Consider the following 27,054-nt stretch of genomic DNA (forward strand, 5'->3'; position numbering starts at 1 on the left):
ACCCCAACCCTTCAGTCACCCCACCCCAACCCCTTCAGTCACCCCACTCCAACCCCTACATAATAAAGACGTATCCTACTCTGTATGATATTAGAATTGTCTTGTTAAGTACTATGGCCTAGGTAGTTGTCCAAGAATACCTCATAATTATGATGTAGCAGTTAAACTTCTGGTGGCAAAAGTGTTAAATTCTGCTGTAGTGTTAGGTAATAGTTGTTAAAAAAAGTAAATGCTTTTCTGTTACGTTATTATCATTCACAATCCACAAAAAGCCACATTAAATATTCAGCATTTATGGATAGAATAATGTATGAATCTACTGCTTCGGGTTCACGAGTCTGACAACGATAAAAAAGAATGTTATGAGAGATACTGTATCTCTCTCTGTGTTTGTCTTAGGTATATTGTGATAAGAGGATACAGTATATATATTCTGGCTTCATACTGTGGTAATATGATAACGAACGTGGACATACATTAGTCCTGCACTAGCCTATCCAGTTTTTATTACAATAAATCCAGTATCACAACAATAAATTTGGTCTTCATTTACCTCTGGGTCAGAATTTTTATATAAAAAATAGCAATTATTTCGTAATTATTCGATAAACTTTAGGTTACTTTGGGCAAAACTGTCGTCATTCATCTTGTACAGGAACTCCTCCTCGCCTTGTGACTAACAAAACAAGTAAGTGACAATCAGCAAATAATGACTCCCTGTACCTATACAAGAGTTGACCATCATTAAAATTAGTTTTCTTTTACAGATTAACATTACAAAGCACCAGTATTTAATGGTAAACTACTGTATTAAGGGAGAGAGTTCACGACGACGCTACCACAACACACACTACCTACCACAACACACACTACCTACCACAACACACACCACAACACACACCACCTACCACAACACACACCACCTACCACAACACACACTTCCTACCACAACACACACTACCTACCACAACACACACTACCTACCACAACACACACTTCCACCACAACACACACTACACCACCACACACACACTACCACAACACACACCACCTACCACAACACACACCACCTACCACAACACACACCACCTACCACAACACACACCACCTACCACAACACACACCACCTACCACAGCACACACCAACACACCACAACCACACACCCACCACAACACACACCACCTACCACAACACACACCACCTACCACAACACACACCACCTACCACAACACACACCACCTACCACAACACACACCACCTACCACAGCATACCGATTATCCAGCTCATATTCATGTACCGGAACATACGTATTAAAGAGCATACTCACACCACCACACATACACAAGCACACACGACCCTGCCATCATATTTACACACTCTTTTGGCTGGAAAACACACACACACACACACACACACACACGCGCGTTTGCTTTGCAGACATACACACCGAGACATTCACTGGCTGTGGCCGCAGCTCAGTAGCAGTGATGGCGTGAGTGAGTCAGTCACTGGTCCTCCCTGACAGACAACGGAGGGCGGATGAGCAGTGTGGAGTGACGGCTCCCTGTACAGGCGGTCTTGACACACATCCTCAGATACAGACGCCGGTGTGCTGTCTGGTGGAGTGGAAGATGTCTTAGCGGACTGTGGCTCGATAATTTAGCCCACAATAATCACCGATATATTTTGTTTCTGAAACCAAAGATATCCAGCAAAAATATATTAACTCGGAAATTTATTAATATCTTGCATCAGAAACTTGTTATTATTACTTATATGTAATGTGACATTGAGTGTGTGTCACCAGAGCTTCATCTACTTCTGGACAATAACGAGGAGAAGTATTACTGCTGCTTCTGTAGAGGTAAATATATGGTTCACTTTTACTCAAGCATTAGTTACAGTGCTCAAGTTTATGTACATTATCTTTAACTACTTTTCGTAATCCTAATTTTTTCTCAGTTAATATCATTAGACTTATATTACATTCGATCCCGCCAGTGTTATTAAATGTTCCAAGAGTGTGTTACTTACGGCACAATTAGTTATAACCACACACTCGCACTACCACCCACAATAATCCTTGACCCCATGTGTACGGTGTCGCCTCTGTGCTGAATAAAATCGTCTGGCGTTAGAAAATAAAACCTTAAAGTGGCGTCCCCGGAGTGAAGAGGTTAAACCCAATTATTAGTTGTATATTCAAATAATTTTTTCCTCATCTGAAGATATTCCAAAACTTTAATAGTGAAAGAAACTTATTAAAAAACAAAGTAAGATAAGATGTCTGGTGATAGTATTCCACATATTGTACAAGGCGAGTGTCGACAACAAATAACTGAGGTGTAGATGTAAGCGTCATATAAAACTTACTGAAGCGTAGTTCTTATGGTCGTAGGAGGTACAGTACCGATGAGGCATCGTGTGGATTTAGTGTAATTTACATCAACCTTTATTCGGCATACAGAACAGTACAAGGAAGCAGTATGGCAGACACTGCAATTGATCGCTTTCACTTTCCACAACTGTAACGTTAGTTGTTTATTTACAGCTAAATGGACAATTTATACGCCGTAGGAATGATCACTTAATTCTATAATATTTAAGAGTAATGTTTGACAGTAATTACGCGGAGACATGGTAACTTACGATAAAATTCAACAATGGCGAAACATGTAGTGAAGATTAGTAAATAATTACAACTTTAAGAATGTTTTAAGTACACTTTAAATAATGTGTAGACGAGTTAACATTACCAGACTGTGTGGCAGGTCCTGGGGTCACCGTGTTGACAGTTTATAAGACTAAATGACTCAACTTGGAGGCAGCGGGGACACTAATTACCCCCCTCTCTCTTCATCCCCCTTCCCTCCCCCTCATTAACCTTTACCTTCTCACACACCAGAATAATCTTAAGAGCATCACTGGGCCCGTTAATGATCTTTATTTATTAATCGGCAACTCCAAAACCTAGAGATACCATGTTATCTTTTCACCCCAACACATCTCGTTTAAGAAGGTCTCGTAGGTCTCGTCATAGACACCACGAGACCTGGGGATATTATCATCACCTTCACCACGAGACTTAGGGATATTTTCAACACGAGACCTGGGGATATAATCAACACCTTCAACACCTTCGAAAAGATTGGATACACACTGGGCAGGCCAGGATGTTATTTTTGACCACAGAACCTTGAATATATGTTGTCGAGTCATTAAATCAATCTATGGCGTCGAGTGATGTCAGAGTGATGTCATAGAAGCAGAAGAAGATTTGGACATATTGTACACGTGTATAATTTTCCCTTGTAGTAATTAGTACAGATCTCAGGTAAGGTCTATGGTTAAACTCCCGGTTGGCCAGAACGGTGTGTGGCAACTGAGAGACACACCCTATTCATGGTCTCGTAACCTTTTAATGGTTTAGTTACATCATATAGGTAATGGCCTCTCCTGTAGTTCATAAATGGTCGTTAAATTTTTAGTGAGCGGAAAGCTAAGGGAATTATCCTCAGTTCACTTCATCATGGCTGAAGATATGATAGATATGTACTTAGCGAAGTGAGTTTGTAGAGTACAAGCTCTTCATTCCTTGTAAAATCCGATGATGACGTGGAAGGTTAGGCTGAGGTGAATGGAAAAGAGACATGGTTACTGAAGAGGAGAGAGGAGGAGTTAATGGTGAGAACCGAGATGAGAAATTGTAGTGGATACTCGGATATGCCACTGAGGGACAAGCTGAGAAATAAGCAGCAGTGACGCATATGGGAAGAAATATGAGAGAAGTACAACGAGACAAGGAAACGAGCATGAGAAATGTGTTAAGCCCTGCAGGGGACTTTAGGCCTTCCGTGACACTTTCTTGGACTGTGAATCAAAATATGACAAATATATCTCTTGCTGAAAGGTCGGCGGCATATGACCTAAGCTGTTGCGGTGCCTGGGACGTTATTACTACGATCAATTAATCAGTCTTGCTAAAAGGATACATTTGCTTGCCTTCTTCCATCACGTTACTGAGGATATATTCCTTCACATGTTTAAAATGACAGTGACCTTTTTCCCATAACAAGTACTGAAGACAACAGGTTCGTACATGTCATATCAGCTGTGTCTATCTTCACTCCCACTAGCCTTAAAAATATCCTCTTAAGATCAGGCACTGGTCGCATATTGGACGGCGCGTCTTGTGTAATAAAGACAGTAATCGTGGCTGTGTAACTGCTTATCAGCCTTTACCACACGTCGGGGAGATGTGCATAGTAATCATGTCTTCAAGTCGAAGGATTTCTCGCGGCAGAGGTTTGTGTCGTGGAATATATAACGCTGTATTAACAAACCTATGCTCCCATATCTGTTTTTACTAAGTACATATACCTAACCTAACCCAATGCAGCCGCAGCACCTGTAATGTAGTGTACAATCACGCACAAAAGTCCTTTCACCTGTCCTGTTCTTCCACATACCCTGACATTGAGGCTCGTAACCCGAGGTATAGTAGACACTGATGCACTATTCTGTCCATAAATGCTTCGGATTCACAAGTTCTGAATCTCGGGGTTCGTGGATCAGGAGGAGAGGCGACAAGACTTTAGTGGGTGACTGTACCTCCACAACTTATCTCGGGAGAATGTGTCGGACATAACAATAATAGCACAAACACTGGGAAAGGCTAACATTGGTAGTATTGACATTGACACAGTTTATTTAGCCAGAAAAACACATATACAGAGTGGATAATAATAACAATATTAACACGGCTGAGCCAGTTGAGAGTCTGAGGTATCTTGAATTTGGTTCAGAATATAACAATCATCACGAGAAAATACCAGACAGCAAGAAAATGACAATGGTCATAGTAAAACGACATTGAGTTGTGGTCACTTGACAAGAGACATCGGAACTCGACATTTACGGTGGAAAGTAACGCTGGTGTGTCACTTAACCATGGTAAATAACGGTAATGGTGTCATACTACCAATGTCAGAGAGACCATTACAAGATAAACTGATATTTACTACTTTTGTCAAGGATGACTCGTGTGTGGTGGTGAGAGCGTGGTGAGCGCGTGGTGTGTGGTGGTGAGAGTGTGTGATGGTGAGTGTGTGATGGTGAGTGTGTGGTGGTGAGAGTGTGTGGTGGTGAGTGTGTCGTGGTGAGAGGTTCGCCTTCGCCACGCTCACCTGTACCACAGCCTCCGTCCAGCTCCTAACTGGTCACCAAGCCTTTGGGACACATTTTCACCTCGTCCCCTAAGGTTAAATGTTTACTCTATAACATTAAGGCACCAGTACAGTTCTGGGAGGTCAAAGGTCATACTTTATTGAGCTGTTGACTTCATGACCACTGATACCTAACCTACTATTTCGTTTGGTAACTAATTCATTAGAGAATAATTTTGTCACTTAGTTTGTTAATTATTTAACATGAAATCTCATTATGAAATTATGGGCGTTGGCCTGATCATGTGTGTGTGTGTGTGTGTGTGTGTGTTTATCTGTGGGGAAACTCACTCAAGTAAGTTCAAGGTGACGTCAATGTACGATAATGGTGAAGTCAATGTAATAATAATAATAATAATAATAATAATAATAATAATAATAATAATAATAATAATAATAATAATAATAATAATAATAATAATAATAATAATAATAATAATAATAATAATAATAATAATAATAATAATAATAATAACAATAATAATAATAATAATAATAAAAATAATGATAATAACAACAACAACAACAATAATAATAACAATAACAATAGTCAGTAGAGAGTGTCAGCCACGCCCATATTGACAGTAGCTAGTATACAGTATATTTTACTATACATGTCTTGACAAAAGTGTAACTTAAGGTATATGAACGGACGAAGGAGAACTAGTCTATGATAACGATGAAGTAAGTAACTAGTGTAGGGGGGAGGGAGATGACATTAAAAGAACGGAAGGAGAGGAAGTGTGAGGTATTGTTTGTGGAGCTTGAACAGTGGTGACGGCAGGCGGCGCTGGGTGACCTTGTGAACTAAAGTACCTCAGTCAAATCAAATTCTATACAACTATCAGCTTTTGTATTGTTAATATACTGTAGCTATGAAGATATTATAGATGTATAATTAGAATAGTTTTAAAGATTTATAAATGGTTGTGGAGGTGCTTAGTTATAGAGATGATAGATATTATTTATGAAGTTAACGAGTAAGGTTTACCAGGGTGAGGCTGACACGGACCCTGAGGATTACACCAGCGAGCCACTTAAGAAATCTGAAAGTTGTGTGTTCCCTGAGGCAACGGGAGGGGGGAGGATGTGGAGGGGAAGGAAGTGAGGGGAAGAAGGAGCGGAGTGAGGGATAGAGCAAACAGGGATGTAGGGCAAGGGATGTAAGGCGAGATAGGATGAGGTACAGGGAAGAAGTAAGAGGTGCAGGGAGACTACTGTAGAGGGGGAAGGGCAAGGAGCAAAGGTGGGGGGAGGTGGGGGGGAGAGGAGGGGCGGGAGGTGAGGAAAAGAATGGAGGGTTGTGGAGGTCAAGCCTGGAGGCGACACTTTAATTTTAGTCTTTGCTGGAAAGACATTGTTGCTTAGATGAACACACACACACACACACACAGAGTATCGCCGGCTTCCACAAACATATATTTGCCCGGTGTGGATGTTGTCCTCTTTCACTACAGCAACGGGCCACCTTAATGTAGGCTATTTTCAAGAATCTATCTCCGCCTTGACACTCTACAACCTGTGTGTGTGTGTCATATCAAGAATGCATAGTGCATATAACTCATACCTGGACAAAACAAAACACACATTCACTCAAGTATATACCTACATCACTTTACTTTCAGGCTGTTTACTAAGTAGAAACACTGCTTACATAATATACACATACACAGGCTGTAACCATCATTAGTTCTGAGACTTTCAACCGGTTTCCTTCTACAGATGGCAGAGCGCTCTATAATTGTCAACAGAAACTGAGCACAACCACGGCAGCGACCCCTTCACCCCCAGGTCACGATCCCTCCCTTCACCGTTCTTCACGACCCTATAACCTCTTCTTCCCACTCTCTTGTGAACGTTTACCTAGTGTAGCCCTCACGAGTAATTCTTAAAGGTAGTCCTCAGTGATATTCATAAGTGGTCATCATATGTATATATCGAGAATAACTTTAAAAGATTTCTCGAGGATGATTCTTGGGAACTATCGAGTGTGCTGTGGTGTTTAGTTCATTTAACGTGCAGGTAGTGTGTATGTTGGCGAGAGTCCTGTTGTTCACCAGTCTCCACACTGTCTCGTTGTTCCAGTTCCTCCCCCTACAGTAACCTCCCTGGGGTCTTCTGTCTTTAAGTCCCTCTGTCTCTTCCGCCTTTACTCCCCCCAACATCTTCCTAATGTTTGTCATCTTCTCTGACTGTTTCATAGTTATATAATAATACCGAGGTAGGGTGCGGAGGCTGAGTGAATACAACTGTCACCTCCTGTCTTAAGGGTCGCTGGTTCGCTACCACACTCCACCCAGCAGTGATAATTATCTAATTTTACGGTTGGGGAAGTGAAGGTGGTTGAGGCAGTGCTCGTCTCTACGTGAACCAGGGGCTCATCTTGTATTGTGGTGCATCCAAACTGCCCCTAATGGCACCCACTTTCACTGAAATTTTCGGGTCCGATAATAGTTTGTGTTGACATAATTGTTCACCAGAGTTCCGATACAACAGCGGCTGCCAGACCCAACCTCCTCTTGTGTTGTTGTCTCCTCATCATTGAGTTATAGTTATTGGTGAGTTAATGGGGAGTCTTTACCTCATGCTTCCCTCATACTCAAACTGTTGTTTTATTTTGCTGATCACTGGTTTCTACCCACAAGGTAATGTTATCCGCAAACTCAAGACTGGATATTTTGCAACGACTCCTCGCCGCTTTAACATCCCAGCCATCCATTACTCTGGCCACCGTTAGTTCCAGGAGGATGTGATCCACTGTGAAGCCTCTTAGATACACCCGCCTCGGTCTTACACCACAACCCTTCCGTTCTCCTGATTCTATCTCCCAGGATGATTCCCCCAAATCTCTTACATCTCTGATTCAACAAAAGCTTTGTAACTCCAACAATCGAGTTGGTTTCTTCTCTGTGTAGCGATATAATGACTGTCTTCTGCCAGTCTTCGGGGATATTTTCTGTAATCCAAATTCCATTGTATAACTGTTGCAGCAGCCAGACCCAACAACTACCTGTACCTGTGGTGTATGTCATCACCTGGTATAATTATTATTACCTGTAGCCTGTCCAGGTTTAGTGTTAAATTATAGGTTACCAAATAATAAACAATTAAAACCTATAAGATGACTCTTGAGGATCGGTGTTCAAGGGTTCGGTCATCAGGGAAGAATAAGAGTGAAAGTGGGAGAGAAGAGGAGGTCATGTTGGGTGTGGACACCAGTGAAGCAGACAGGGCGGGACTTATTGCTCAGTGATCCTCTAGACTTTTTCTCCCTTAACCCTAGAAACATTGTAAATTTGCCCCTATACACTTAAAGACCTGGTGTTAGGGCCTAAACCACTTATTATCTAACCTAACCTAACCCAACCCACCCTAACACTCCCAGACCCACCCTCATCTGACAACGTTACCCAACACAAGGCCCCCCAGGATGGCCGCGGTGATGAGGGTGCTAGTGAGTGCTATTAAATATTGATGACTTACGTGTTAGAGGAGGGGAAGGGCGTCGCCGCGGGGAAGAACTTCCTGTAAGAGCCGCAGGAGGAGGTGCGTGGTGGCCTGTGAGTGACGCACACACTGACATTCATACCAATGGGAGAGTTGTGTGTTATTGTTCACGATTGTCGGTATTTGTTATAAACATTACGAATTATATTGAATAATGTATACTCGTGTGAGTATGGGTGTGTACATATATGTGTACCATCCTCTCACACATCATTACAAAACACAAGAGTTCGTGAGAAAATCACTAAATCTTCACCAGGAAATCCATTTCCTTCCGAACAAAATGACAGAAGACATTTCCTCACAGGTGACGACATGACTGGTGCCTCGCGTGACCACAAGAATCACTACACAACAGCGTCTCCAAGATGATCATCACACAACGCCCTGTGACCGATGTTTAAAGAGACTTAGACTACATCATTTTCTCCTGCAATAAGACTGAGTTGCACTGTAATTTCGACATAACTTTGGTGACCATCTTTTTGGTGTAGCTTAAGTGAGGAAGTCATAAGCAGCGTCTCTACTTATTGTAATACTTTGACTCCCTCCCTCACGAACACACTCCAGCACCCAGTTGTGATAGGGTGTACCTCACTTTACAACTGGGGAAGTGAGGGCGGTAGAGTGCAGTTCCGGCCACACTGTTTCTTTTTAATACACAATTGTTTAAGTATTAACTGTTCTGTATCCACTCTGTTCCTAACCCGTCAACATACGAATATATACTTAAATTTTTCTTATCAATGGTGTACTGAGTAAGTCTTACATTAAGATACGTAACTTTCTCATTAATAATGTCACTTAAGAGGCCAGGTACAGTTACGTCTACCTCAAAGTTAATAAAAGTAACAAAATGAAACTTTTCTCATTACTTAGTTAATGATAAAAGTAGCAGCAAGTTATAGGGAGACCATCGTCCCGAGGCTAAGTACTAAAGCAGAGTAGGACAGGAAGTTAGTGAGCGCTTCGGTGGCCAACTCGGTACACTTGAGAAACTCCTATACTCTACATGCTAATTAAAGCACCTTACCTTGACTGTTTTCTCAAGGTAATTTTAAAGCGTCGTCGGTAAGAACAAACTGCCAAAGAATACACTAAATTGACCTATTCATTGTAGGTTTATTTTATTTATTTTATCGATAAATTACTGAGTTATAATCTCAGTCAATATTGTATTATGAAAAATTCATTCCATATCGCTAAAACGTGAATGTTGATGGAAAGAAAGAAATAGTGAAAGAACGAGCGAAAAGAAGGAAGGAGAGGGTGATAACAGAGGATAACCTAGAAATAAGAATGAGAAGGTTAAGAAGAATGTGAGAATGAAGACAACAGAGTGAGAGACAGGGCAGTAGGCCAGGCACTCAGGTGAAGAATGTAGGTAATGTTAAGATGCTGATAATAGTGTTTTTATTGAGCATGAAGCCAAACTGAGATGTACAATATATATTTTCAACTCAAGATATATTACGAAGAACTTAACCTAACCTAACCCTCTTCCCTCCCTCTCACCTAACCTCTCTTTCCTTCCCTCTCTTCCCTCCCTCTCACCACAAAAGACAAGTGGAAGGCTGTGATGTGTAAGTCTGTGTTATCCAGTACCAGAGGCTGTCTGTACCAGTGACGACGGGGGAACAATTGCTTCTTGTCTACCAGAGCCTATGCACAGCCTATACGCAGCCTATGCAGTATAATATTACACCAAACTTCAGCTAAATGTACAGTACTTCACCGTCTCTTTGATCACCACGCACAGGTCGGATACACTCAATAAGTGCCAGTAGTTGTGTAATGGACCAAGATCCTTTAAAATATAAACAAATGGAGCGAAAACAACAAACCTCTCGATCCTATCCGCCAAAACTGTCGCTTTACACACAATAGCCTGGAGCTGCAAGTATTTTAGTAGGTCATAAGGTACAGTCACCCACTAAAGTCCTGTCGCCTCTCCTTCTGCTCCACGAACCTTGAGGTTCAGACTCGTGAATCCGAAGCGTTTATGGACATAATTATGCATCAGTGTCTATACGGGTTCACCAGTCTGAATCTCGGGTTCGTTGTTCAGAAGAAGACGCGACAGGACTTTTGTGGGTGACTGAACATGGCCGAATGTATCTCCAGACTAAACATTCCAGGATAAAAATAGTTCATAAAATCACAGATGTTTATACACCAGAGAAAATAGATCGCGGCCACACAAACAATGAGCCAAGTAGTGGTAGTGGTGGTGGTTCACTGTTGCCCTAGAAAGATGAAAAGTCTCTCCCCAGCACGGGCCCGCGGCTCCTCCGTAGGCAAGGAAACAAGGAGGGAAAGATGGAAAGAAGGAAGAGGGAGGAGTGAACGAGCAGGAGGGAAACTGTGGGGGAAGGTTGATAAGGGTGGGTGGAGGGTGGAAGGTGGGTGGAGGGTGGTTGGGAGGAGGACGAATGAGCCCTTGACTCTCTACTCACAGAAATATTCAGGGCGAGCGATAATTGTTTCTCCCGATGCACCAAATGTTTACTTGTTATAGACGTCAGTAATGGTCTCTTGATTTACGTTTAATGTAGAGTATTATACTTAATGCTGGCGGTAGACTGCCTCGGTATAGCTGGGTGAAGCTAACTGGCAGGTTTTGTCTGGCAGGATATACTCGCATGTTTTCTGTGTATGTGTAAATGTTTGTAATTATGTTTTTATGTATACACCAGACCTTTTTGTGTGTGTGTGTGTGTGTGTGTGTGTGCTCTGTAACGCCAAATGTATAGAAGTTGACTCGGCTGTGAATCAATACCACAAATTTACAACTGAAGAAGGAAAGACAATCTAGTGTAATGTCGCCCGCATTGTTTCCTTGTGTACCGGAGACAATGATTACTCGACAGTGTGCTATATCCACACCTCACTTAACTGGACCACCTCATACCCTCAAAGTATATGATAAAGATTGATAAAATTATATTAGGCCTTAGAGAAAAGTACTAACTATACCATAAACACGAAATAGTTAAATCAAGGCTGTCAAAAATCTCTATCGCGGAAGTTATGTATATATGGGAAGTAGTGGTGGCGGTGTGAATGAGTTATATGCAATAATTGAAGGTATGAGTCAGCGGTGTTGTCCTCATGGGTGGATCGATACGTGAAAGTAAAAATAGACGACTGTGGAATATAACATTATCCTACATTTTACATAGATAATATATAACTTTCACCCCAGCTGCTATATTATGCACATGTTGTAATATAACTTTATCAATTCACTGTTTCTTTACTAAAAACACGGAATAATCCTTCTCTCTCATTTATAGTTGGTTCAGGTTCCTGCTTCCTAATGAGTAATATCATCATTATTTACGGTAAGTTTTATGAATCTATCAACTAAGCGTAAAATTGAATTAAAAGTTTGGTCGTTGTTTCTGTGTGGTGATCACGTATGGTGCTGTCTCCTGTACACTCAACTGCTAAACTCCGTTCGCCTCTCCTCCTGATCCACGAACCCTAAGAGATTCAGATTCGTGAACCCGAAGACAAATACATTAATCTATCACTAAAGGTATCGGATTCATGAGTCTGTATCTCGGGGCTCGTGGTTCAGGTTGCTTCCTGCACTATGGGTAATATGAGTCAGCCCGAGCATGCTCTGTGGTTACGATAATTCTCTACTACTTTCCCCCGTGATAACATCTGTTGTTGTCTATATTGTGTGTCACTTTCTACTCAGATCAGTCATGGTCGAAAAACACGCGTAAGAGAAGGATAAGAAGAGGGCGAAAGAAGAGGAAAATAAAGGAGGAGGAGGGAGAAAGAGAGAAGAGGCTAGATTAGGAAGGAGAGGGAGAATTAAAAAAATATACAGTATATTTATAACCCCCAAACCAACAAGTATTAATACTAGACCCAAACACATTAGGCACGTTACCCCTTGAGAGGAGTAATTAGTCTAACTCTTATTACTTTCACTAACAATCTAATTAAGTTAAATCACATTATATCTTTCACCATAAATAGTCGTAACTACCAAAAAACTAATATTAAAAATTGAACTTTTATGTTATATCAATTATCAATTTTTATTATTATGCTAAACACAAATCAGTTTAGTGTTGTGACTTGTTTTACGTAACATAAGATACTGTTGCTTCTTGACACATATATAACGATACTTGTCTCTATATCGGACACTACCACCTACATCATTCATAAGTGAGGTAAGAGGCATGTCGTGGTGAGAGAAGACGTCACGCATTAAGAAAACTTACTACGCAACCTTGCAAGTCATTCACCTGGACAGTGTCGAGGGTCCACACCTGAATGACTCCTACGATTGTTTCCCCGTAACTAGATATACGTAACACAGGTACCTTATCTTAACCTCGCCTTACTGGCATACGATTTAGCCTCGTAAGCCAATGTTTCCATAATATTAACCCAGTAAATAGTGAAATACATTAACAATTTCCTTATAACACTTACTGAAGGAGAATGGTCTACTATGCTGCTGCCTATCATGGCCGTCACTGTCAGAAGTCGCGGTGTCCTCCCCCACCAGCCACAACACGGGAGCCATTCTTTACACACACCACCTTCAGACATGAGCACCTCCCCTGGGGTATACACACTAGTCACCCAAACCTCGGCCACGACTCCTCAGCGGCACAGACAGGGCTCAGGACGGAGGACTCAGACACCACACCGGCCAGCACAAACACCAGAACGAAAATACTCAAACTAGTTGAACTTGAGATTAGGTCAGAGACATTCTCAAAGTCGTGTGAAGCATCGAACCTTACTCAGAAAAGTATTTTTAACTATTGACATACTGAAACATTACAAAATAAAACAAAATACAAGATTTCACTGATTATGAATTATACAACGAAACCAGAAAGATACAGAATATCTTTATACATGTCAAGTAATGTAAGATTGTCTATATATTAACGAGACAAGGATTACCCCCTGCCCAGGACGCCTCCACCCTGCCTAGTACCCCTCCCTCCACCCTGCCCTACCTCATATCTAACATAATGCCTCTTACTTACAACATGATGCTTCTACCACAACAGAACATGTCCCCCAACCGATAACTCATCTTACTCATTCCTTCTCTAATTATATACATGTCACCTTTTCCCATCGTTTACACTCCGCGGTCACAGTAAAGGGTTGCGAAAATTGTTGCTTCTCAATTCTCGTCTTTTTGGTGTAATTATCTTGAGCAGAGTGAGGTTGTGTGTTGGCTCTGTTTTTCATAAGATATTACAAAGATAATTATTATATATACCTGTACTCCACTCACTCTCAGGCGATCTTGGTGCTTAATGGTGAAATTTTGGCGGAAGATTAAATTTGCTGTTGAATCGAGAAATACAAGTACGGTACTGTATATAAATCACCTTATGGGTGTGACAATAGTACTGTGAGGGAGATATATTGTTGTGACAGTGAGAGAGAAGTAACAACGTGTCAAGAGGATGTGTTGTAACCATTTAGAGAAAGGTAACAGGAGAACAACAGTTTGCGTGTTACCTGAGTGAGTTATTAAGGTTTTGTGTTAAGGTGGTACGGGCAGAAAACAAAGCCCATTTCTTGTCCTGACTCAACACTACTGAGCGGTAGGATGAAATAACAGTAACACGCGACGGACACGACAGTTTAACCCATAATCATCTTTTTATCCCATCTGTCATCTTCGTCATGGTCATCATTATCAAACTGATCTTCGTCATTTTCGTTGTATTCGACGTCTCGGAGGCAGTTCACCCACCCATGTAAATATTTGCCGATGGCATGAAATTATTCAGACATTGAGGTGTATACAAAGATTCAATGATATATTAACAGTAAAGAACCGTACCACATGCTCTAACATAATGAGAGCATCTCTGTTTGTAACTAGGTGTGAGTAAGAGTCTAGAATCTAGATGTTTGTTAATAATCAAACAGGTTTTCGGACCATTGTGAAACGATGAACCTTGATAATACTCGTAGATTAATTAGATTGTTATGAAGATTTAATTCTTACCCATATGGTTCATCCGTAATAAGAATTACAAAGGTGTATTGATACTTCAGCTGGAATACTGCAGTCCAGAACCAGCACTCACAAAAAAAAATTACAAGTGGCAACGAGGATATTGAATGTTTTAAGATTATTTCATTTGTTTAGGCTGTAAAGTGATTGACAGAGTCGTTTTCTGTAAAATTATTTTAGAAGAAAACGTAATTTTTTAATATTTTTAGATTGGTAACTATGATAGATCACTATGGCCTACTGTTCTTTCGTTTCTTCTTTCTTCCTTGTTCTACAGATGGGTCTAGTGCATGCAGAGCAAAAAAAAAAATCTCCTTTCCTTCCATTTATTTCATTTGACTTTTTATATAGGCTTTTTATGGTACAGTGGCATAAAACATATCACACGAAGAATTGAATTATACATCTAAAATATACATCAGCGACTTAAAATAAAAATAAAACATATATAGGGCATTGAGGAGTAATACATAGTAGAATTAACTCAACAACTCACACATATCTACAAATAACACAATATCCTAAGGGTGGATTGATTTGTGCTGTACCGGTATAACTATAAATAAGCTTGTTGTTGTGATCGCTTATAGTCCATATACAGGATAAATTTTGAGAGTAATTCAATGATTCTCTAAGATAAAGAAACGCATTTTCCTACTCCTAGACCTGTTGAGTGAGTACCAGGTTCCTCCGTCAGGTTTGGGCACACGGTCCACCCAGTCTGACCAGTAGTAGACACTGGTTATCACTCGTTCCAGTAATCTCTCTCATTGTAATTGTCTGTGCAGTATTTAATGTAGAGTTTACTTACCAGATGTTATTTTAGTGTTAAATTGTGTTAATTATAGCATTATATTATATTTGTATACATAACAATGAAAGGAACTTCTTATATGAGGTGTACTGAATAACTTTAATTGATATGAGAACTAGACCAACCAGTCTTGGCGGACGAACAACGGGCGAGTATTACTTTAACCAGGACACTGATGCTTCTCCTTGTCTCACTGATGTCTCGTCTTGTCTCACTGATGTCTCGTCTTGTCTCACTGATGTCTCATCTTGTCTCGCTGTTGTCTCGTCTTGTCTCGCTGTTGTCTCGTCTTGTCTCGCTGTTGTGCCTCATGTCTCGTTGTTGTCCATGATCATGAGACTATAATTTATTGTGTGACTATATAGTTATCTTATCTTCACCCATACAATACGTACCGAATATCAGCTTATAATAAACGAAATGTACTTATAGGAACGAGACAAACTCACAAATTAATACCAATTATAGAACAAACTATCAAACGTAATACTATTATAATAAACAGCTTTAAAATGGTTATATAATAATATTAACATAATAATGACGGAATGATATGATCTTAGCTTGACTACAAAACAAACCTAATGTAATATTGTTTAATATTTAACACGTCCTAATTATATTGTTTAATATTGAACACGTCCTGCGCCACAGCTTTGTATAGTAGTAAGACGCAGTAATTCTTTAATGCCGTGGTCGGTTTAAGGAATCTAAACAACAAAGATCTGAACAACGGATTTCAAGGATGTGAACAACAGATTCCTGCAGTAGATCTAAACAACTTCTTTCTGTCTTCTAAAAACTGACTTTAGTTTGCTATTATTAATCTTGGGCTTCCGCTCTGTTGCCCAATGGTGGAAAGGTCACTTGATCCCACACAAAAAAAATGGTCAGGATGGATTGGTGTAGTGACGTCATTCATTACAAAAAGTTAATTCATCCCTCATCTATAGTGAACAGTGGTAAAAGGACCGCCACTTTCTCTATACTGAAATTTGAGAAAGTGTACATCCGGTTCACGTGAATAAGTCATCAGAACAAACAAATATTTTATTCAAAGTGTTCGATGTGAATGAATAAATGTATTAAATTAAGGTGAAATTTCTTAGTAAATGAACGAATGAATTGCAGTGACACGACAGTTTCCTCGTGTGTAAGTAAATGACTAACAGGACAAAAACGGTCTACTCTCTGGCGACGCTTGACAAACACTGTAGGTTTCCACTAAGAACATGTCTTATACACTCGTGCATTATTAATTTTAGTAATTATGTCTCGTATTTTAATTAATGTTTCGTGGTCACATAAATAATAACTGGTTCAGATACGTTGCTGGTACCTTACACTCTAGTGGTCAGCCAGAGTAAAATGTTTGTTGGTAATATTTTTGCTTCTGCGCTCCAGTGTGTTTGGTAGACCATACTAATGTTTATTTTTTAGTGGTTGCACATGATAGCTACTGGGCGTGCACAAGGTGTCTACTGGGCGTGCACATAGTGGCTACTGGGCACATTTTATTTACCCTTATAATCTGGTTTGTCATTCTCACTAATTTCTTTCTCCACATTTCATTCTCACTTCCTAACGACTCTCTCTCTCCACACAGAACATCTACTTGTTTACATCTTAATTTGTTGTTTTATCTCTCGTTGCAGAGTCCAAGACCTTGATCCAACACTCAAGACGACTTCCAGACTCCCACAGTTACCAACAGAGAGGCTGCCTCACCCTCCCAGCACCTGGCACGCGTCTCACACTACCAACCCATTATGTCTTCACGGAATTGTTTCCCAAAGTTACTGGCATAATTTTGAGTCATCCTGATACTCAAAATATATTCAGTCTTAGTTCCTTGCGGTATAATAATAAAAGGACGTCCTATGCCTGCCAGTGATGTTGTTACTGCTGTTTGCGCTACTTCAACTAGAATTGCACATCGTAGAAGCACAATTTAGTCATTGACGATAATGACATGAACTGATGAAACTCATTAAAATAATACAAACGTAACACGAGCGTCAAAATGTCGCACGTGACGGTGGTGGAGGTGCACGAGTCTCACCTTAAGACCTATGACGAGGAGGCACACCTGAGACGTGGCCCCGAGGCTGTCGCTCAACACAGAGTGAGCCAGAGACAAGAGAGACTGGGAACACTTCACCAAGATCATCACATCAGATGTCCGATACCACAGACAAACCACAAACATGAAGCAGTATATGTTAACCTTACAGAATTACAGCAGCAAGGTAAGGGCAACACAGTGGAGGCAAGAGGTCACCCAACTCCTGTTGAAGAATGTGAAATTCCAGAGATTCATATGTCAAGAAGACTCGTCAGGAAGTCAAGCATCATTGACCAGAACGTTGGTGTATCTGGAGCGGTATTTATGGTATCTGATCCAACCTGCCAACAACAAGATTCCTCGGACGATGAATCAGACTCTTCACTCACGTCATCAGTCTCGTCATTATCAGAATCAGACTCTGGGTTGAGCAGCACCATTGAGGTGGGTGTAAGACCTGTGCCACACCACGCCACGACCATCACTATCATAGAGGAGCAGAAACTGAACAACCGAGTTCTGTTACACATTACTGCCGCAGCTGAAGAGAACGGAACCACTATTACACGAGGGACAACAACCCATGAGGATCCCAAAACATTTTCTCTGCTGAATAACACGCCAGGAGAAAATGATAACTCATCTAATAAAGCAGTGACCCTTAAGTGGAGAGTCATTCCTCCACCATCTCTCTTACCCAAACAAGCCACTCTAGAACTGGAGGGCGACAGAGGTTCTACACCAACATCCTTTTCCAGCGCCTACACAGTGACGGAGAACGAGAATGAAAGCACCGGCGAAGATTCAGATGCGTCTCGACATAATTGGTCGAGTCAAGAATCGGACGAAGAAGTACAAGGAATTCTAAGAGCTATTAATCATCACGACCCTGAAAGCACCACATCAGGTGCAAGCGAACCGGACTCATTATCCTGGGTAGGGGAGAGTGAGTGCTTGCCTGATGGTGAAGACAGTACCGCAACTCACGCCAGCTGCACCATCGACCACCAGATTCTTCAACCCATTAGAGAAAATGCGAGAAACATTATATCGTTGGAGACGGGAGGCGCCTCGCGGAGGTGTGAGCTCCGCGAGTTGCTGTGCCGGCTGCGTCACGCCTCAGATAGCAGCAGTAACGGGGAGGAGAGTATTGTCTATAGTTATATCCCTTGTCGCGATCAGAGGGAAAAGGAGGACGAAGAATTGTGGGTAGCCAACGAAGCTGCAGATCCAGGAGGTGTTCAAAGCTTCCTTGGTGTTGCGCCTCCTCTCTTGCCTCCCTCGTGGGGCTGGGGCAGCTCTCTCAGTCACGAGTCTGGCAAGCCGGAGCTTTGCCAGCTTACAATGCGAGGGCCAGTCTGGGCTGAGCAGCTGCGGGCGCCGCACGGCTGTGTGACCAGTCCCTCGTGTGTTTCGTCGCTAATGTGTACCCTGGCGCCCTCTCTCGCTGCCCCCTCCCCGGTGGGCACTAACACCTCTCCTCGTAAACACTACACCAACAGACAGAGAGTGGCTGAATCACAGATCATTAGAATTGTAGATGAAGAACCAAAGTACAAACAGCATTGGAACAAACTAAGCGAAGGTGACACACAAATCTACAATGAAAGCACAAACCTCCAAACGTCAACAACGACCAATATGCCCACCAAGAGATTCTCCTTCCTCATCCGGAGTAACAGCATGAAGCAGGAATCCGTCATAGACACGGACATGGTAACCCCGGCCCATCAGCCAGTGACTCCCAGTGACCAGGCCATCCTCGACAAGATTGCCACCCTCAACATGGAGGCTCCAGAGATAGTGATAAGGCCTCGGCCACGATGCTCACTCTTCGACCCTCCCTGTGTTCGGTGCGGCGAGCCTGTCTACCTCCAGGAGCGGACAGAACCCACCCTTAGACTCGTCTACCATAGTTCCTGCTTCAAATGCCACAAGTGTGGGGTTAGACTCGCTCTCAAGACCTTCTTCAGGAGTCCTATAGACTCTCAGGACACCCGAGTATTCTGTAGGAGTCACGTGCCAGCCCTGGACCCTGGTCGGCTAGACATTGTTAGAACTGACATGTTGTCGTCATTAGGCAAATGTTCACCTGACAGTGTCGGTGTTCACCCTGACGCCACCAGAGTAAGTTCTCCCATTTGTTAAACTTTCTATTCTCTTTAAGTCTTGTAGAAATTATAACACTTTCTATAGTACTTACTTGTATGCCTTATTTTGTGTAATACCCAGAGTTATCTTTTTTAGGGAAAATATAATTAACAGTTATGAAAAACCTGACAAGAGGAGTTTTAAGGTGATAGGTCGCGTGCTGAACCAAACACTTGCTGACTCATGGCGCTCATCCGACCGTTAAATCCATCAAAACAATGATATGAGTCAGACGTGCATTTCCCGGTCACCCCACTGACCTTCCGAGGCAACCTTCTAGCCTTAACATAACTAACATAAGTTACAAGTCGGTCACCACGCCAAGTCCTCCTCAAAATCTTCACTTTCTTCACCATTTCTCTACTTCCTTCCTTCTCTCCTCATTTGTCTAAAACTGAATAAACCTTAAGAGACAGATAAATATTTCACATTAATATGTCGGAGTGAGGAAATTAATTGTGGATTTAAAAGAAAATAATATAACAAAACACGACCCAAAACATTGAATTCCTGAGTGACTTTGTTATTCGTTTTGCTTGATCATGACTTGTAGAGCTGATGACGATCTTCCTTTACCTTAGACTTAATCCCTAACCTTTGTGTCTCTCTACGCTTGTTAAGTAATCCATATATATGTTTTACATAGCTTGCCTTTCTACATAAGATTGTCGAGACTGGTTGAAGTATTTGGCAACTGTCACCTCGTTCGCATGGTGTTCGCCACTCCTAGCTGCTAATTCTACCAAGCGATTCGGACACAGAGAACAGGAATAGCGTCCTCAAGGTCGTCACATCCTGCTGTGTGTTTCAGACTTCCTACACTACTTCAGAGGAAGAAATTTTGTTTATTTATGTAACATTTAATCATCTAAACGTACACGACTACAAGTACAAGATACATTAAGTTATCTACAAGTACGACATTCACTTAATTATCTACAAGTACTGTAAACAATAAAAAAAAAATTCCTACAAGTAATGTGTCGTCATATCCGTGTCCTCCCTACGGGCGAAGGCGTTAGCAAATTAAGGCCCAAACGAATTCACTTGAAACCAGGAAGGGACATTACTTCCCCTAAGACCTAGCTTGGACGTCTTAAATGATAGGCATGATCCGATCGCAGGGATTTATGGCATTAGAAGTCATATCGCAACACCTCATTATGGTATAAAGATTCGGAAGCATGTGTAGGATACTTAAACCCTCGGTTGCTGGAACCTTAAAACACATTGACAGGAATTTGTTGATCACGTAGGAATTATGTGATTAATAATAAACTCCAGACTATACTTGGGATTCTAAACGAACTAGTAGGTTAATAGTATGATGTAATTAAAGTGTCAGGACAACTCGTCAAGTTGTGATTCTTATTTACATATATGACGCATCACCATTTAGGGACGTGACGCAGTGAGAGAACGTTGTCGAGCAGGTACTTGTTCCACCCGAGGCTGTGCACTGGACCGTGATTAAGAAAGGAAAATGCACATACACACATACATACACACATACACACACACGCACTTAGTGACCCTCGTTAACATGCATGACTGTTCACATATAAACATTTTCCTGGTTGAGTGACGTCTATGTTCGTTGTCTCGAGAATAAAATCTTTCCTCTATTCAAAGATGTGATTTAAGTTACATATTTCAATTTATTCTTTTGAAATCTGTCATTTAAAAGTTATATAATGATTATGAGGACTATTTACGCTACCTACAATAGCTTTAATGTTTGTAAATCTTTCCCTAGATGTGTTTGTTGTAAAGTATAATACGTGGACACCTGAATTGACTCAAAGAACATGTTTGTTTTTTGTTTATGATATGAAGAGCTGCTGCACTGGTGTTGTCTAAGGTGAATTACATCAAATAAATTAGTTGTCGATTTGTTAATTTTAATCGGAATGTACATAAGGAAGTTATTGGAGATCTAAGAGAAACCATTATGTTTCAAAAAGTCTATAAATGTCTTCAAGATTACAAGTTTCACGAGCCAACACGGGTCCATAAACTTTCCGCAGTTCATCATTAACGTTTAAATAATATAACTACTATAATACAAATCATAAGGGATATATTCGTGTACTTATATAATATAACAAAGAGACTCATTTGACCCTAGAAGTCCATAACGTGAGGCCAGGATAGTGAGTCATTAGTTGTGTGACCTGGACTGGAGCAAGGATATGTAGCCTGTCAGGTCACGCAGCTCACCTCTCCACTGAAACCTTCAACCAGTCAACATGAACTCCGTATACTTCCCAGTTGGGTGTTGTAATGCTTCCGTGCTTCATCTTGCACAGGATGTAAAGAGTGCACAATGAACTAGTCCCCGAGTTGGTTGGAATAAATCTGAAATCTGATTCCTCAACCAGTAGATTTTTACACACACACACACACACACACACACACACACACACACACACACACACACACACACACACACACACACACCATCATAGTCCAGGTTATTATTACAGTGCTGGTCGACCATATGTTGGCTTTTCACTGTTACACTCTATCAAGCTGTGAAGTTATTTAAAAAGTTCCTCGAGAAGTTACTTAAAAAGGCTGTTTTTTTAACTTAATTACAAGATCGATTTAAAATTTACAAGTTTAATCAAATACAAAGCTGTAATGTTGCAGATTTTTTCCTCCAATAAAAAACTATTGATAATATTTATATTTTTCTTGTGAATCATGAATTTTTTAATTAGTTCAGAAATTTAAAAAAAATCTACACATTACTCTTTTTAGTATACATGAATGATCTTCCGGACATTAAAAAAATCTGAAATTGCCCAAACCCGTATTTTTCGTTTACACGAGAACAAAGACTAATATTCATCGTCTGATTTATTATATACAGTTAAATACAACGTCAAAAGGTAGCGAGTTATATTAGTAGTCATTTGATCACTATTTACTGACGCATTGAAGTTCCTGATTAACAAGCCATTTTTTTTCATCTCTTCCCCATCAACTTAATTTTGTATCTAACCTTCTGTAGTGTCCACTAAGCCTCTTGTAGTCATACCCTAAGCAGTAGACTGATACATTATTCTGTCCATAAATGCTTCGGATTCACGAGTCTGAATCGCTCAGGGGTTCGTGTTTCAGGAGAGGTGAACGGACTGTACTGTACCTCGGTTACACCTATGTTAAATCGCTTCTCATCCAACATAAAGATCCTCTACCGCGCCCGTGTGTGTGTGTGTGTGTCCCTCCCTCAGCTGACGGAGGCACCTCACCACCTGCCACCAAGTCCTCCGCTATTCCCGTCCTCAACCACGACTATCACGAGGCGTGACGACCAGTGCCGTTATCAGCAACTTACAACAAGACAGCTGACTGAACTCTCTGCTTGTTCTTACTTACTTTTGTTTCTACCAACTTGAATTTTGAAGAACATTTACCTATTTATTGCTTATAATTAATAGCTTTATGAAGTCTGTACTTGTTATAATAATATCCCTAAGATCCTTGTATTTACACCATGTACTCACAATTGCCTGCACTCAGATCAATGAGATAGGCTATTTGAGTACAGTTAACCTAAATTAAATGTAATAAAAACCATCCGTACTCTCCCAAACCTGCACTGAGTCTTCCCTGGTCAACACCGTTAGTTATCACCGCTCGTGAGCCCTCAACGCTGCCTGCACCTTGCCTGTTACTTCCCTCCTGCAATACTTCACTTCCATCATTATTGACACACATTGTTACACTTTGCACGTATTTTACACATAAGGAAGCCATAAGTCATGAATCTGAGAGACATACGTTCATGCAGACAGGGAGGGAAGGAGGAAGGGAGAGAGAGGGGTAGGTAGGGAGAGATGGAAGGAGATAGACAGACGGGGGGGGGAAGGGAGAAAAAGCGGTAACGAAAGAGGGACGGAGGGAGGGAGAGAGGGGTAGGTAGGGAGGGAGAGTGAGAGAGGTAGAGAGACATGACCTACATAAGCTGAGGATGAGTGTAGCTTGACTGTGTTATGAGACCATCTGGTGCCTTTCTCCCCAGCGGGTTGTGGAGCCGGTGTGGCGAGCTGAACCTGTCACTGAAGACGACAAGTATATACAGTTGAATTCCCGGTATTATAGTGAAGACGAGACGTGTGATAGTGTATAGTGAAGGTAAGGGTGTATAGTGATGGTAAGGGGTGTATAGTGATGGTAAGGGGTGTTATAGTGATGGTAAGAGGTGTATAGTGAAGGTAGGGGGTGGTATAGTAAAGGTAAGGGGTGCATAGTGAAGGTAAGGGGTGTATAGTGATGGTAAGGGGTGGTATGGTGATGGTAAGGGGTGTTATAGTGATGGTAAGGGGTGGTATGGTGATGATAAGGGGTGTATAGTGATGGTAAGGGGTGGTATGGTGATGGTAAGGGGTGTATGATGTATGGTGATGGTATGGTGATGGTATGGTATGGTGATGATAAGGGTGTATAGTGATGGTAAGGGGTGGTATGGTGATGGTAAGGTGTATAGTGATGGTAGGGGTGGTATGGGTGATAAGGGGTGTATAGTGATGGTAAGGTGGTATGGTGATGGTAAGGGTGTATAGTGATGGTAAGGGGTGGTATGGTGATGGTAAGGGGTGTTATAGTGATGGTAAGGGGTGGTATGGTGATGGTAAGGGGTGGTATGGTGATGGTAAGGGGTGTATAGTGATGGTAAGGGGTGGTATGGTGATGGTAAGGGGTGTATAGTGATGGTAAGGGGTGTTCTGTACAGTGAAACACATACACACACACCGTACGTGCACGCAGAAGCACCACATTATAAGGTTTGTGATACTTGCCTTATAGCCCGCCACCCAACCAACTAGTCAGCTAGACTGTCAGACACCAGGCTATCAGCCAGTTTGTCAGCCAGTGAGACAGTTAGCCAGTATATCAGCGACATAGTCATCAACTAGAAAGTCCGTCAGGCAGTTTGTCACCACCTATAGCCATCAGCCATAAGTGTCTTAGTATGTCTGTTGTGTTGACCTTGTATGTGTTAGTCACGATGATTGCGAAACTATGTGAGCAGAAGGTGTTAATGTGCACTGAGAGAGGGTGGGGAGAGGGTGATGGGGAGTATATTTAACTCCCCATCCTTCAGCACCTCGGCAGGAAGGAGCAGCCGAGGTGGTGATGGTGTATGAGTCAATCAGCAACTTCCAGCACCCGGGGCAGGACCAGGCTGCTTGAATCTAGGCTTTGAGGTCAAGGCAGCAACGCTTCCTGTGCTCTGCCACTCTCAGTACATTCATTGTCCGGAACCCTTATATACGCCGGTATTAAATATATATCATATAACCATATACCGTACCTTACAAATGTTATTGACATAATATTCAAACTTAACCTTGATATCATATAAGGACGCCCCAGTCATTCGTTCATCCGTCTGAGCAGGATTCGTTCCATCCTTCTAACATTATATACACTGTACCTTGAGCCTGAATATATAGATATCACTGCACATTTTTTTTTTTACAGAACAATTTAAAAAACAATAAAGACTCCACACCACTGTCTCTGCAAGATGAACTCGATATTGTTAAATGTGACACAATTGGCCTCCGTTACTTCTGATGTCTACCTCCGCCTGTACCTGCTTTGCCTAGTGTACAGTATTCCAGATTTATTGGTCAGTTCACTCCCAAAATATTTGTAAACGTCCCATAATTGAAGGAATATTTTCTTAGTGTCAAAAAATTAATTACTGGACTAAGCATTTCTTACCATCTATACTAATACTTGAAGTATTTACCATCTGCACTATATCTGTGAATGATGAATTTTATGTAAATTATCCAAAAGAAGTACCGACAGGTAAGACTTAAATAATAGATGTCATATCTTCCTTTATTAACACTGGTTTATTTTTCAGACATGACGCTGGGAGACACATCAGTGTATGAAGCAGATGAACAATTAAAGTGTTGGAGAGTTTGTCTGTCGGTCTCGTGATTCATATATAAATTTAGATATATATGAATATAGTTAACTTCAGAGATTTGGCCTCCATTAGTATACACTATATGCATGTATTACTAATATATTAATTGTATAAGTATCTTACTTTGTTTATGGAAGGACAATAATCTGACTCAATTATATAGTTTAGCATTATGTATGAGATTTTTATTACGAAATTATAAGTATTTATTCTAATCAAATTAGCATCAATTGGAATTTCTTGCCAATATATATATATATATATATATATATATATATATATATATATATATATATATATATATATATATATATATATATATATATATATATATATATATATATATATACTATTCGACGTAGAGTTTGTCATAAGCTATGTGTAAACAATTATTTTTAATTAACAATTGAGAAAATAATGCATTTAAAAATCTAATCATACCGTAGAATGGATAAAACTGTTACACTTTAGTCATGGTAAACTAGCACTATTTGTCGATTTACCAAAGGTTGTGATTTGACTTCCTGTAATGATTGTCTGAAAAACTGATGAACTTGTTATACAGTATCAACTTCAAATTAAACAACTAACCTTCCTCTCTGTATTGAAAGTTCACATAAGTTGTTCTCCGTACGTCTTCGTATTCTGTTCACAGCCTATCTTCACTACGTTCAGTTAAAGACAAAATAGAACCTAACTTTCTCCGTTGGATGTGAAACATCCATTTAACGAGCTATATAGAGATGAAATTCCATTATAACAAGGGTCCGTTTGATGTGAAACCATCTAATGAAGTCTATAAAGATGAAAGTCCATTATATCGAGGGTTTGTGAGATATGAAACCCCATCACACGATTATATGGAGAGAACTTCAGACAATTCTGTTATATGTAGGCTTAACATCAGCTTTGAGATCAAACATTCTATGTTCCTGTTATAAGAAATATCAGAAGTTTTTAGAAATAAACTATATAAAGGATATTAACCATGTTGCAAGATTATGAATGCTAATAAATGTTGATTAGATGAAAAGTGGTTTGATTTAATAATTTAACATTTTACATTATTCAAGATTTTCTGTGAAAGAAAATCATAAAGGCATCTTTTCTTTATTTTAGGTGTTGCTTATTTTGAACAATATTTATGATCTTGAGCACAATGGCAGTCCTTAGCGAGCTGCCAAGTGTTATATGAAACTCTTCTCATCCTTTATTATAAATAGGAAAAATTCACCACTCTTACTGCGCAAAACCACCACCTACTGTACACTTACCTGCCTGAGAGGCAAGCACCTGTGTTCATCAGACTATC

At 40.7% G+C, this 27,054-nt stretch overlaps 1 protein-coding gene across 2 annotated transcripts; it reads left to right on the forward strand.

The window, feature by feature from the left end:
• Positions 1–1,484: 1,484 nt before the first annotated feature.
• LOC121858203 lies at positions 1,485–26,004 on the forward strand. Of its 2 annotated transcripts, XM_042354420.1 has the most exons (4): positions 1,485–1,866; positions 17,226–19,762; positions 25,280–25,430; positions 25,674–26,004. In XM_042354420.1, the coding sequence occupies exons 2-3, from the start codon at positions 17,594–17,596 to the stop codon at positions 25,373–25,375; spliced, it is 2,265 nt and encodes a 754-aa protein (XP_042210354.1). In that variant the 5' UTR covers positions 1,485–1,866; positions 17,226–17,593; the 3' UTR covers positions 25,376–25,430; positions 25,674–26,004. The 2 variants fall into 2 exon arrangements, with proteins under 2 accessions (XP_042210354.1, XP_042210355.1); XM_042354421.1 differs by lacking the exon at positions 25,280–25,430.
• The last annotated feature ends 1,050 nt before the right edge of the window (positions 26,005–27,054 follow it).

The sequence above is a fragment of the Homarus americanus genome, unplaced genomic scaffold, assembly GCF_018991925.1.
Source record: "Homarus americanus isolate GMGI-L3 unplaced genomic scaffold, GMGI_Hamer_2.0 scaffold57980, whole genome shotgun sequence".
NCBI lineage: Eukaryota > Metazoa > Arthropoda > Malacostraca > Decapoda > Nephropidae > Homarus > Homarus americanus.